The 13,863-nt window shown below is 52.1% G+C and overlaps 1 protein-coding gene across 1 annotated transcript in view; it reads left to right on the forward strand.

Moving 5' to 3' along the window:
- Positions 1 to 13,863, forward strand: part of FRMD4A (FERM domain containing 4A) — a 234,881-nt gene that overhangs the window by 180,094 nt on the left and 40,924 nt on the right. Inside the window, exons 13-14 of the mRNA XM_075552351.1 lie at positions 1,325 to 1,463; positions 7,476 to 7,617. Of these exons, the coding sequence (XP_075408466.1) occupies positions 1,325 to 1,463; positions 7,476 to 7,617 (281 nt within the window). The remainder of the gene's footprint in view (positions 1 to 1,324; positions 1,464 to 7,475; positions 7,618 to 13,863) is intronic.

Genomic DNA, 13,863 nt, shown 5'->3' on the forward strand with positions numbered 1-13,863 from the left:
CGTGCCTCACGACTCGCCCTCCCTTTACGAAAATGCATTTCAAGTTACTTCGAAAGTCGCCTTTTCTAGAGACAGAAGTCTGCTCCCGGGAGCAGCAATTGCTACGAAGCCAGAGGGGTCTTTCTGATGACGGGTTAACTGTAAATGTGCGAGGAAGCGCCTCCTCCAGGACAGCTGACAGTTCTTTTCTTCCAGCCTGGTGCTCTTCCAGGAGCTTGGGGTTGGTTGGTTGGTTGGTTGGTTGGTTGGTTGGTTGGTTGGTTGGTTGACTTTTCCCCCCTTACCTTTGATTTTAACCCAAGCCAGGGGAAACCTGCCTGGTGTCCTGAACCACCACCAAAGGTTAAGCCCTCCTTAAAAGTGGGTATGAAAAAGAACTGTCGTTTTATCCTTAATAACCCCCAAAGGTAGGAGAGCCAGGAATGGCTTTTTCCTCCCTAGGAAATGTGTCCTGAAGAAAAATGTCCATGTCCACTCGTCCTGGGTACTTCAGGTTTCTTCCAAATGTCATACCTCGGTCTCAGGAGAGCATGAGCATTGTTCTGATGGTCGACTCCACAGACCCCACACCCAACCTCACTGCCCATCACTGGGTCCTAAACACGTGCACACACGCATGCTCACATTTCACTTTCTACAGCATCTATTTCTTCTCAACTACACTTCCCTGAGAACATGATCATTTCCCCCACTGGCTTTTCTCCCCCACCCCCCCACCCCTGACTCCCTGAGCATGGTGGATCCAGCTAGGACCAGTGATCTCCATGTCACAGTTGGCTGCCTCATGCTTTATCCCATGTTGAAGCATACATGCACAGAGCTTGGGATGGTGGGTGGGGAGACTGGTGGCTGGGCCCATCTCTTTGTGCCCTACCTTCCGAAGATACGTGAAATCGATCAGCATCCTTCAAGGACCACTGGGTTCCCGGAATAGGTGAAGTCAGGGTCTCCTCTGGTGCGGTGGCCTGTGACAAGGAGAAAGGAATTTGCACATCCTTGCCTGGTTAATGAAGGGCCTTGTCCAAACCATTTTCCTGTCTCCGATGTTTGTGATGGCCCAGTGCCAGATGCTGAAGACCCGTCAGGACCGTAGTGTGACCCAGAATGACCCATCTTATCCCAGACAAGGCAGAGACAGCCAAATCCTGAACACTCAGTAGTAAATATCTCCAGTGTGTGTGTGTGTGTGTGTGTGTGTGTGTACCCTTAGATTTGTGTGTGAGCTGGTGTGTTAGCTCCACACAGGGCTCTGAGGACCCAGCGGATCCGTCATCATCAAAGCTCTTACCAACCAGGTGGAACCTTCTGATTCTCACCTTCCCAGGGCCTCGGTGACCAGGAGGACATTTGGCCACAGCGGCATTGCGGTGCACACGTGGTATGCGTGCCCTGCGCTGATCAAGTCTATCTGGGCTATGGCCATTAGCCAACACCAGTTCTATCTGGACAGAAAGCAGAGCAAGGTAAGGCCTCTTGCACACGGACCTTTCGCCACACGGTTAGCTCACCTGGGCACAGGCTGGAGCCACCGTGCACGCTCCTGACTGAGGGATGGAGAATTGGAAGGGTAGAAGAGGTTGCATGTCCTTTCCCCTGCTAGACATACAGGTGCCTACTTGCCACGCAGGGTTGTGGGTGGGAGGGAGGAATGAGATTCAGGCCAGCCCCGTGCACCCTGCTCAGGCGGGGCAAGCAAGCCCAGCCTCAGCCCAAGCTGCCCAGGCCGGGGACTGTGAGCCGTTAAGGGATTCCGACCACGATTTTGAACTTTAAGAAATTCTTCTAGGAGCTAGCAATCAGACAGTTTGTGGAGTATAAAGAGTAGCAGGTTCTTTTATTTTGAAAAGGTATTGGGGGAGGGCGGGGGGAGGTGGAGTTCCTAACTAATAGACACCACCTAACTGTTCAAGATAATTGCTTTCTACCCTCCAGGCTTTTAAACTGCCAACTCTGCGTTTTCTGGTTTTTTTTTTTTTTTTTAGACATGCAAAACTGGGAAAGTGGAAAAAAAAAAAATTTGCCAGCCTGGTTTCCCCAAGGTAGACCTAGTGCCTCGGGCCTCAGTAAATAGTCATCCTCTGTGGGAGACTTGTACCCCCACCCCCAAGCCTGCATTTCTGGTGGGTGGGAGAATGACGTCTCCTTGGTTCACACTGAGCTTATGTCAACACTCAACCCCCTCATCCTCAGGGGCATGGGGAGGGGCTCTTCTCTCTTTCTCCCCACAAGCCACGCCCACTTATTATCCCCGCAAGGTAAAAAGCCTTATCAAGATGGGCTCGCACCTCTCAGGCTGGCTGGCTGTATTTCGGGGTGGTGGAAACAGAGAGTGAGGCTATGAGTTGGCAGCTGAGCTAGTGGGCATTTCCCTCCCCCCTCCCGTGAGACATTTCTGCTGTTGGGTGATTTCTCTGGGGGCAATGCCAGACCCCAGAGTCATCAGCTGGGCTCTTGGGATTTTTCTCTTAGGCTGGATTTTCTTTGTGGGTGGAACTGGCATGGCCTCCAGGAGCTGGTGGGAGGTGGTTATAGCAAAAGAGATAAGAAGCGCCTTAGGAAAGAGAAGGCAGGGAAATGAAACATCGATCCAGGTTAGGACAGACAGGGGCGCAGTGTTTATACTGGGCCTCTGACCTGGGAGAAACAGTTTCTTCCCCACCCCACCCCTGAGTGTCTTCCCACGCCCTGGGTTGGTCATTTTCTAGATAAGGGAGCACTGAGTAGGTTTGAATGGTTAGAGAGGAGTTGTCTGCAGCTCTCCAGGTGAGGCACAGAAATGTGAAGCCCGCCGAGATCCCAGGGAAGGAGGCCCAATGTTTTGACTCACGCCTGGTGCTGTAGACATTGGGTGGGTGTCAACTGTTTGCTTGCTGGAAGCAGGAGTTGGATGGATCAACCCCTTAGCAGGTTGATGTCATCCTCTGCCTTGTTCAGTGAGGGCGCCCATCAGCAGCTCCGTGACCCTGAGCTTCCGGAAAGACCTGCAGCCTTGGAAACCTTACGGGGGGTCCTGCGGCCTTACGGGGGTTGATCTGCGGCAGAGTTCAACAGCAGCGGGTCTTTTTTGAAGTTTGTTTAGTGACGGGTGGTGAGGGGCACACAGCTTGGCACTCTTCCTGCACTCCAGGGCAAATTTCCTCTGGCGAGCAGACCCCCCACACGTTGGACTCTGCAGTGTGGAAAGGGTGGACGACAAACACGTATGGGACCCTCCGGGTAACACATGAGCTGTGGGGGAACCTCCGTGCTGGCTTTCTGCACAAAGGGGTCTTCTTTTGGTCGAGCCAATGGTGCAACCAGTTAACTCCACAAACGCTCCAAGACCACTTACTCGCAAGCTGTGTCTTTCAAGTAGTTCAACTAAAGGCCGGGAGACGTCAAAAAAACTCAGCAGCCCTCTCAGTAATCCCCTGGGAGACAGCCAGAAATCTGGACACTCCCTGAGGAGGGGAGGTTCTCCAGGCACATCTGGGATGCCCACACAGCCCTCGCCTTCCTCTGAGGAGCCAATTCCTCATCCCACGGTGATGGGAGGCACACATGCCCGACTTAGAAGCCGGAAGCCGCTGGGCTCCAGCTCCGGGCCTGGGCGAGCCTTCTGCTCTTGCCTGGCTCCCCCCAGTTAGAGAACAGACAAGGCCATTTTGGACCCATGTTATTATTGACTGGTTCCGTGGCACTGTGTTTGACAATAGCTTTCAGAAATAAGGGCTACCTTTTATCACTGTCCTTATGAGTCTAACAGGCTGGTCCCTGGCCAGCTCTTGCATAGAGTAACATTCTCTAAAACCCGCTGCCATCCAGTTGATGCCGACTCATCAGACCGCACAGGACAGGGTAGCACTGCCCCTGGGGGCTTCTGAGACTGTAACTCTTTGCGGGAGTAGAAAGTCTCATCATTCTCCTTCATTCTCTAAAGGGGGAAGCCCCCAAATTAAGTCCGCTGATAAAAATTTCCCCCAAGGAATGGTAGCACACCGCCTTTGGCTTTTAGGATGTTGCACCTTTATATAATTGTGTTGAGAGCCATGTCCGGTGGGCAGAATGGCCTCCGGGTGAGCGGTGGCCGCTGACGGGCCTGGGAGGAAAAATCGCAAACTATTTCTAAACAGCCAGGGCTGGCTGGCACACGGGCCGTTGCTTCACACTCTACTGTAGTGGCCCGTGCCAACCATTCCTTTCTCTGAAGTGCTTCAGCAAAGCCCAGGCCTCCTGAGTGATGTTAATCAACCCCAGGGAGACAAGTGCGATCTGGTGGTTTGAGTCAGCCAAGGCGGTGGCCAAGAAGTCTCATGTGCCTCCGCTGGTACTTGACTACCGGTGTTTGCTTCTTGCATGGCCAGTGTGCAGATCACTGCAGAGAAGCATCTCTCTCTGTCTCTCCCCCTCTCTGTTTCCATTGGGGGCTATCATGCCACCAAGGAAGGGATGTGTGGTTGGCTTCCTGCTCCCCATTCAGAAGGAGAGGCTGTGCGAGCGCCACCGATCCCAGGTACCCGGAGCATGTAGCCAGAACACGCCCACGTAGAATGCCAGTGGGACGTGAGCGTGAGAGAGAGTTGCAGAGTTTGCAGAAATCAACAAAACAATCATGTGCATGTTATTTATCAAATAACGTGCTGTCCTAAAGGATCAGAAATGTCAGCTGGATCCCAGCAGCCTTTGTTGTCCGGAGCCAAGGAATGGTTTTTGGACTTGGCGGAAAATATTTGAAAGCTCAAGTTGTTTAGAGTTAGCATTAGACACTTACCCTCCAAAGTCAAGGGGGGAGACTTCTTGAATGACTCCCAATTCACAACCCTTGCCTTGTCCTTAATCTCTCTCTCTTCACTGGCCTCCTCCCCTTCTCCTCCTGTCCCCAATCCAGTTGAATATTCTTCATTCCAATTAGAATCAAAATCAGCTGAAAAGCTAGAAGGGGGTCATTGAACAATGGTCACAGAATAGCAGTAAGAAAACTGAGTAACACTGATAAGGCACAGCCCTCATGGCAAGGCTTGCAAAGGCTTCTGAGTAAGCCCAACAAGGTCATCCAGGGAGAATTAGGCAATCCCTAACATCTAAGGAGACTCCCTGACGGTGTAGTGGGTGCTCGTTGGGCGATCAACAAGGTCAGCAGTTTGAAACTACCAGTCGCCCCGAGGGAGAAAGATGGGGCTTTCTACTCCCATAAACAGTTAAACTGTCTGAAACCCATAGTGGATTTGATGGCAGAGAGTTTGTTTGGGGGTTAAACGCTTGTAAGAATCTCATCTCCCTTGGAAAGCAGATCTGTTGCTCCCCTCTCGACATGTATGGTGTCTGACATCTAAGATTGATGTGAGGGAGGAGGACAGGGCCGGGATTGGGGCAGGTCTTCCATATGTCTAATGAGATCTCCAAATGCCAGCCCTCAATCCAGCCTCATTTAGCGCCTTACTAACCAGACCCTGGTTTATTTCCTATCGCTGCCATATTCGCAGTGGCCTTCGCACCTGTTGTCCCAGTCCATCCTTGTCACCACTCTGTGAAGGGGGGCTCTAAGATCCCCATTTCACAAACAGGAATCTGAGGATCAGAGAGGATTTCACCAAAGGTCAAACAGGGATGAATCGGAAAGAGCCAAGATCCTAAGCTAGGTCTTTTTGACTTCAAAGCCTGGGCCCTTCACCACTCCGCTGCCTTGGTTGATGTCTCTGTGAGTTAGTCCTCCATAACGGTCCCCGGAGGCTCCTTTTAATTAAGGCAATGGGCCTGGGAAACGTAAGGAAGCAGTGGATTGTGTTCTCTCTGCTTGCTGGGGAAGGTGAAGCCCACCCAGCTGGGCTCTGTTGCTAGGCTGTTGCTATTTCCAAATGAAATCAATGCTCTTCCTGCTTTCTGCTGCGAGCCAGAATGCTGAGAACGCCTGGAAGCTGAGATTATTTCATGAGCAAGGAAGCTGTCTTTTGCAATGGGCCGCGTTCTGAATGTCAGGGTGAGAGGTGAGGTCAGAAAGGAGGCAGAGAGAGAGAGAGGAGGGCCCATGGCCCAGAGAGCCAGAAGGAAGCCACGCCTTCCCCGGGTCAGGCGAACAGGCAAAAACACACAGCATTTCTTCAGCCCCTCCAGTGTGCCTCGTGGGAGGTGAGGGATGTACCCTGCAGTCTCTCACCAATGGACCACGTGGCCGTGCCAGGGGAAGGACAGCGGCACAGGGGTTGAGACGACGGCCGAGGGCCCCTGGGCACAGGGAAGACTGTCAGTAGAGGAGAGCTAGGACGGTGGGAAGGAGCCCTGGTGACACTGTGGGTTAAGTGTCGCTCCTTGGGACCAAGCTGAGGCTGTGTGATCTGGTCAAGTTTGGAAGAAACCGTGATTGCAGGCGCCAGGAGCTGGAGAGGACCCAACGGCAGTGGGTTGGGTTTGGGTTGGGCAGTGGAATGTATAGTCAGTGTTAGATTACCCAGTGGACAAGGTCAACGTGGGCTTCTTTGGCCTACTTACTAACCTGGAGTAAAACTTTTTCGCATTTTTTTTCCCACCACATCAAAGAAGTTGTCGCAAATTATGGCTGGCATCAGTTTACCACATCACCTGCCCATAGAATCAAAACGTCTTTTCAGATTCCCAAGCCCTGGCAGGGATGAGGTGCCCAGGGAATCCGGCAGGCAGAGATATACTTGTACCTCTGTGGTGAACGGTTTGACACGCACTTCCTAGAACACATGTGGAACTGTTCTTACAGAGTAGTAAGCAAGCACAGTAAGCCTGTGCTTAACCTCCATTATTGTGTGATCCATCCCTGGGGAAAGCCCTTCATGGCCTTCCCACATCTGGCCTACCTGGAGCCAATCGCAAAAAGAGATAGTTCTATTAAAGACCTTTACTCTCAAGAACTTAACTGTAAACACACATACAGTCATCTCTTTGAAGGATCCATGGCGGGGTCGTGGTTACCAGTTGGGCTGCGATCCCCAAAATGGGCAGTTTGAACCCCCCAGCTGCTCGGAGGGAGAAAGACGAGGCTTTCTACTGTAAAGAGTTCCAGCCTCGGGAACTCACAAGGGCGGTTCCACCCAGCCCTCTAGCTATAGGGTGGCTATGGGTCGGGTTTTGCGAGATCGGAACGGAGTGGGCGGGGCCTTCTGTAGTTTCCCTAGCAACCCTTTACGTAGTGGATGATGATTTGCGGAGTTGGCGGTCCAGGGCGAGGCCCTGTCTGATTGGCTGGGACCTGAGCTCTTCAGTGCCGCACAGCGCCCCCTGTAGGGCGGCAGGCTCAGCCACTCCGTCACGTGACTCAGCTCGCGGACCCACCCCCAGCGTTGTGGCGATTGGTGGCTGGAGCAAGTGACAGGAGCATAAAAAGCCGCGACCCTGGGGGACGATGAGCTCGCTCGCTCGGTTCCAGCGGGCCGAGCGGGCGAGAGCAATCGCTGTGATCTCCCGGAGGCCACTGCTGCCTGGGCTCCCACCCCGGCCCTCGGTCAGCCTGCTTTCCTTTCGGATTCCAGTCCAAGATCCATGCGGCGAGAAGTCTGAGTGAGATCGCCATCGACCTGACGGAGACTGGCACCCTGAAGACCTCCAAGCTGGCCAACATGGGGAGCAAGGGGAAGATCATCAGCGGCAGCAGCGGGAGCCTCCTGTCCTCAGGTAAGCAGGGCCTGCCTGGGCTGTGCTTCCCACGCGGCTGGCACCCACAGAGCTGTCCGGCGGCCAGCAGGGCAGCAGCAGCTGAGCAGGCAGCTGCAGGGGCTCAGCCGGAAGCTGGCCCGGCTGCCCAGCCCAGGGCTGGAGCCAGACGTGACTTTGAGAGTACTGGGTGAGGGGGGAGCTCCGCCGTGTGGAAAGGCTAGAGGCCACCCATTAGAGCCCCTCTGGGTGCCGCTGGCTGGTCCCGGGACTCAGCGCCCACCACGGAAAGCCCCTGGGACTCATCTGTGTGACGCTGAAGGAGGAGCCTGCTAGTGAAGGGCTCAGGGACAGGGACAGGTTGCTGCACTGGGCTCCCAGGAGAATATCCCCCAGCTTGCAAAGGTGCGGAGGATCCTGATGGATCCTCCGGAAAATGAGGGACTCGCAGCCACCAAGCATGCTGTCACCACTAAGGGCATTCTGAAACCCAGAGGCAAAGCCCAGGGCATGACATCTGCTTCTGCAAGCCCGGGCAGGTCGTTCTGTTACTCAATCAGAGTGAGGTATGCGGGGCTGGACACGAAGGCGCTGAGCATACCGACCTACCGCCCTTTGCTGAAAGGGCAGGAAGAAGACCAGTTTTGAGGAGGGGGCTGCGATTGGTTGAAAGGTTAGAGAAGTTTAACTGATGAAGGTTATTGTTCCACAGGCCACGCAAGCAATGCCTGGTTGTCCTTGGAAGCCACGTAGCCTTGCCTCGGAGCTATGAGCACAAAGCGTAACAAAGCACAGTAGCTACGGGGGTCATCTCCGACCCCTGGCAAGCCCGTGGGGGGGTCAGAGATCTTAGAACTGTGTCCCAAAGGGGTTTTCAGTGGTTGCTGTTTCGGAAATAGAACACCAAAGCAAGACTCACTCTTTATTTCTGGAGTAGAAAGCCTCATCTTTCTCCTGTGGCGTGGCTGGTGGTTTCTAACTTCTTACCTCCTGGTTAGCAGCCCAATGAGTAACCGCTATGCCATCTGGGTTCCTAGAGGGCAGTCCTAGTCAGGGGAAAAGAGAAACGAAAGGACTAAGTCATTCCTTTCCAGGACTAGAAGTTGGTTTGCCCTGCAGCTAATGGAGCTTAAACTCGTGTCCCTGGCTTGTGCAGGTCTTTAAAGGCCCCAGCGAGGGCCCTGGCAGTGCCCCTGTAGTCATGCATTGCCAAAGTTGTGGACTCGAAATCGTGTGTAGCCTTTTTGTTAAATCGTGGCTGTTAGCTAATGTCGATCTGGCCCCCAAGTTACGATGTCATTGTGCACATCAGAACAGGACAGCATTGGGTCTCTCTTGAATTGGGCTGTTGGGACTCACAGGGTTTTTCCTGGATGCCTTTATCAAAGTTAGTTTCCAAGCCTTACTCCCTAGTCTGCCTTAGTCTGGAAACACCACTGACACCTTTCTAGTATCATAGGAACATGCAAGCCCCACTGACATACAGATGCTGCTGCTCTTACATAAGGTGCATTGGCTGGGATTTGAACCGACGTCTCCTGCATGGGAGGCAGGATTCCATCACCGAACAACTACTACCCCCAGAACCACCAACATTCTATAACCTCAAGCCCTACCAGACCTAGTTCTACCTCTGCCAGGCCCAAAGCTGTTTTTGGTTGACCAGAAGCCCTTTCTTGCCTCAAGTTCGAGACTTTTCCAGCTATATAATGGACCAGGTAGCAGTTACTCCTAAGGGATTATAGGTGTATTATGTAAAGAGGGGGCGCTCTGGTAGTGCAGCAGTTAAGCACTCGGCTGTGAACCAAAAGGTTGGTGGTGTGGTTGAAACCAGTCAGCAGTTCCACAGGAGACCTGGAGCTCTACTCCCATAAATACGACAGCCTGGAAATTTCCGTGGAGCAGCTCTCTGCCTCTTGGGGTCGCTGTGATTTGAAACTGCCACTGAATAACAGCAAAGGAAGATGTAGATAAAGCTGTCTCTCCTACCAAGGGGATTTCCTCTCAAAGCCTGTGACCCCTGCCCTGGAATTACAGCCACTCTCAGTCCCCTGCAGAATGCCAGAGGACAGAGCCCAGAGCCCAACCCTGCGTTTGTCTTTTAGAGGCAAAATACGCATACCATGGATTGTCTAAGCCTCTTGGAAAATCAGCATCTCAGATTAGAGCCTGAGTTTATCAGTCTCCTTATCTGGGAATCTAGAACCCAGTGAGTAGGTGAGTCCCTGCTGTGATTCCGTATTGTTAGAAACCTGGGTGTTTCCTCAACTTGCCCCTTTATACCCAGAATGAATGATTCCAAAACAGAAATCACATGGAAAGCTGGTTAAAACAGATTCCCCACCCCACCCCAGTTTCTGATCTTCCAGGTCTGGGATGAGCCCAAGAATCTGCATAGCTAACCAGGTGCCCACTGTACCTAGGGGGCCTGGGGTCTTGGGGAACCAGAGAGAAAGCCTGAGGTGGATGTGATGCTCAGGATCACAGAACCGGGTCTTCCCACTTGGAACCCTGTGTCCTCTGAGACCTGATAGACAGCCACCTCCGGGGATGCCAAAGCAGTAAACGAAGGGCAGTTAGATGGGAATCGTGGGTAGTGCAAATGGTCAGCATGCTCTGCTGGTAACCAAAGTTGGTGCTTCGAGTCCACTCAGAAGTGCCTCCAAAGAAAGGCCTGGAGACCTACTGGGAAATAGGCCCCCGGCAGCCTGACACTGACACGCAGGGGGATCGGTAGGAGTCACAATTGACTTGAAGGCAACTGCTACTCGTGGCTGCGAGGCTGTGATCATGAACCCCAAACCTCCTGAGGTGAGAACTGAAATAGGGGCCCCCTCGGAATCGGGGTTCCTGCATTTTTAAAGATGGAAAGCAGTTCCTCTTTCTTACTGCCGGCAGGTTGTCAGTATCTTCGATCTTCAAACTTTCTTACTGAATCCACCCCTTCCACCTAGCGGAAGCCTCTGTCCCAGGGGACTGGCTAGGAACCGGGTGGCACAGCAGGTTACTCATTGAGCTGATAACCAGGGGGTCAGCAGTTAGAGCCCAGCAGCCGCTCGGCTCCTGTAAAGATTTGGTCTCAGAATCACCACCACCACCCCAGGGGTAGGGGCAGCTCTGCTCTGTCTACACGGTCACTATGGGTGGGTATCGACTCGAGGGCAGTGAGTTTAGCTTTTGGGTAAAGTGTTTTTGCAGATGTTGAGGAATTGAACGGCTAGGCCCCAGACCGAGATGTTTGTTTAGGTGTTGGCTGGGGGGTGCCCATGGCCCCCTGCCCTTCTCCACTTGTGAACTCCGGCTCCCTTGGCCCTTTCTTGCCCCGACTCAGCTGCGCAATGAAGCAAGACTAAACAAGGGGCAAAGAGGCCGAGCGGTGTGAGTCATACCTAGCCCCTGCAAGCTGGTGCCTGAAAACTGTCCCCTGGTGCAAAGGCAGAGGCTTCTTGGGGATGCGCCTGCCATGACGCGGGAAAGACAGTCTGGGCAGTGGAGGGAGAGCTCACAAACAGGAAACTTTCCATCAGATAACAAAGAGAATGTCCAATGTCGACCACGGCTTGGCACCACGCCCGCAGGCACCGCTGATTGCTGCCCCATCCCTGTACAGACAGACACGCACACGCACACGCAGCAGGACAAGGAAGCCTTTAAATGGAGAAAGTCCTTGGCAATTTCACTTGGAAGACGGCGATGTCACACATATCACCCACAGCCGGGAAATCTCTCTCTTGGCTTCACATCCAGGCAGCTGGCTGGTCCTCTGCCCTTCGCTGATCCTCTATAATTGCCTTTGACCTATTTGCTTGTGGAGGCTCCTTGAGCCCTGGGCCCCCGCAGACAGTGGAAGCCTACACCGAGGGCTTCCAGCAGCCTCGTTTCCACCCATTCTCTCATTGTGCTTGTCAGACCCTGTGTGCCAGCTTCTCATTCCGGAAATACGATATTTACAACTTCAAATCCAATTTGGTAAATTGTTATCTCTTTTCCCTACTGCCTCCTGCTCAAATAAATACAAGTGGCTCCCAGCAAATGCTCCTTAAAAGTATTTGGAGAAACAAATCACCCTTTGGAAAAGCCTTTTTTCTAGCCTTAGGCCAGCACCCTGTGGGCCCTCAGTGCACAAGTATTGAGATTGAATTTTGCAGAACACTAGTAAGATTCCAATATGGTGTGCATTCTAAGAACCCTCTATAGAAACCAACCTTGAGCTTCATTAAGAATCCTCTGTAGAGCGCTTGCTGTCAGGTCTTATCCTGACTCAGACACCCCCAGGTGTGTCGGAATAGAACTGCTTCGTGGGGCTTCCTGCTTTAGCGGTTTCTTGTGAGGGGGTGAAGACCGCAGGGCAAATCCATTCTCCATCCACAGTCCACACACGTGTTGTTTCGTCTCACTGATGGCAGTCCCCACCGCGTAGCATCACTTATCCCACTGCCTCCCTGGGCCCCCTTTCCATTCCTCCTCTTCCTCCTCTCTACCTTCTGAACCTCATCCTGGGGCCTGTGTTGCCCTTTTGAATTTAAATGGCTGATTGTTCTAAAGAGGTTGGTATCTCCCAAGTGGTACTGTTCACCCTGCAGATGTGTCTATTGTTTGGCTGAAAGTCAAACCATGGGAGAAAGTCACGGTTCTGGCCTGAACTGTGACTAAAGGCTATTGTTTCCGGGTCCCGCTTTATCTGACCAGTATGTCCTTCACTATTAGGATTACTGTTTTGAATTTTGTTCCACCTTTTTCTGCCACTCTATCCAAGACCCTTTAATGTGATCATTTTCAAGCAGTTGTTAGTGGTGGCTGGGCACCATCTAGTTCTTCTGGTCTCAAGCTAGTAGAAGCTGAGGTTCTTGCTGTCCATTAGCCCATTGGGCTAATTGTTACCATGCATCTTGGCTTTTCTTCCCTCTTCTCTGTGCTGCTGGACAGGAAGAGACCAGTGGCTGCTCACTTTTGAGACCCCGCTGGCCACTCCCCAAAGGAGACCATAAACCATTGTCTTTATGGACTATCGATAGTATTTTCAAGCTAATTTTTATCAGAAACAGATTACCAGATCTGATGTCTCTGGATAAACTCAAGCCTCCAATCACTAGGTTAACAATGGAGGGTGTTAGTCATTTACAGCAGCCCCCTGGGCCTTGCTAAGAACCTTCCAATGACCTGCCACTAGCATTTCCCCCCCCTCAAAATGTACTATATCTTTTTAGTAGGACTGTTATTAGATCTTCGACAAGGTTAAATTTGTAGATTCAGGCTCCTATGGCAAATAACATTCATCCTTGATATGATCCATTCCTTCGTCTCTCTGTCTAGATTTAAATCTGGATGTACCTAAGCCAGTATAATGTCACTGTAATATTTCTATGGTACAAACATTTTTTTTCTAGTTCCCAAACTATGAGGTTTTATACAACATTGATTGTTACAACAACTCTCCAAAAAGCTTGCAAAGGGCTTATTGATGTAAAACTAGAGTGCTCCCGTGCTGTTTAGTTGCTTTGAAGGTGATAGCCCATTGAAATAAGGGCACATTATGACCTTGAAAATGACTGAAGTCCGGCACCTGGTCTCTGCAGCTGCAAACGAAGAAAGAAAGGACATAGATCAATGCTAAAGAAGCAGAAAGTTCACCAATTAGCCCACTCATGCCCTGAGTCCTGGGCAAGTTTTGCAAAGGGAAAAGATGGGCATAGTTTAAATGATTTTGTTGAGGCTTGGACCAGGGCAGTGTGAAATCTGCTAACACGTTTTATGTGTTTTTGAAGGGGAAGGGGGCTAACAATCCTGGGGTTGTGGTCTCTAGAGCCTTCCTATGAGAGACTTGCAGCTCTAAGTCCCAGTAGAAACCCTTGGAGGTGGTGAGGCAGCTCAACCAGAGCTGGGATGAAAGGACTCGTGATACAGCATGGGATTCAGATCCTGGGGCATTTTTGGAACCCGTGGCCTAGATCCACTTGTGAAGAGGCTCCGATGTGCGGGCTTTGAACAGATGTGTGGGCCTGCCTGCCCAGAACACATCCTGTGAGTCAGGGAGCCTCATCAGGTCCTTTGGAAGAGGTGATGGTGAGCCTCCAGGTGCAGCTTCCTCCCGCCAGGCCAGCAGGGCCTCACTCCCTGCCCCGGGCACGCCCAGCCTCATGTCCGGCAGGCTTTGCCACAGCACTGGGCCCACCTTCAGACTGCTCAATGAGTATGGTCATTGACCATCACAAGGCGAGTTACACTTTTTCTTGTGGGAGAACTAGATATTTCTTCCAAAATTTTGGC

This window comes from Tenrec ecaudatus, chromosome 6 (assembly GCF_050624435.1).
Source record: "Tenrec ecaudatus isolate mTenEca1 chromosome 6, mTenEca1.hap1, whole genome shotgun sequence".
NCBI classification, from domain to species: domain Eukaryota; kingdom Metazoa; phylum Chordata; class Mammalia; order Afrosoricida; family Tenrecidae; genus Tenrec; species Tenrec ecaudatus.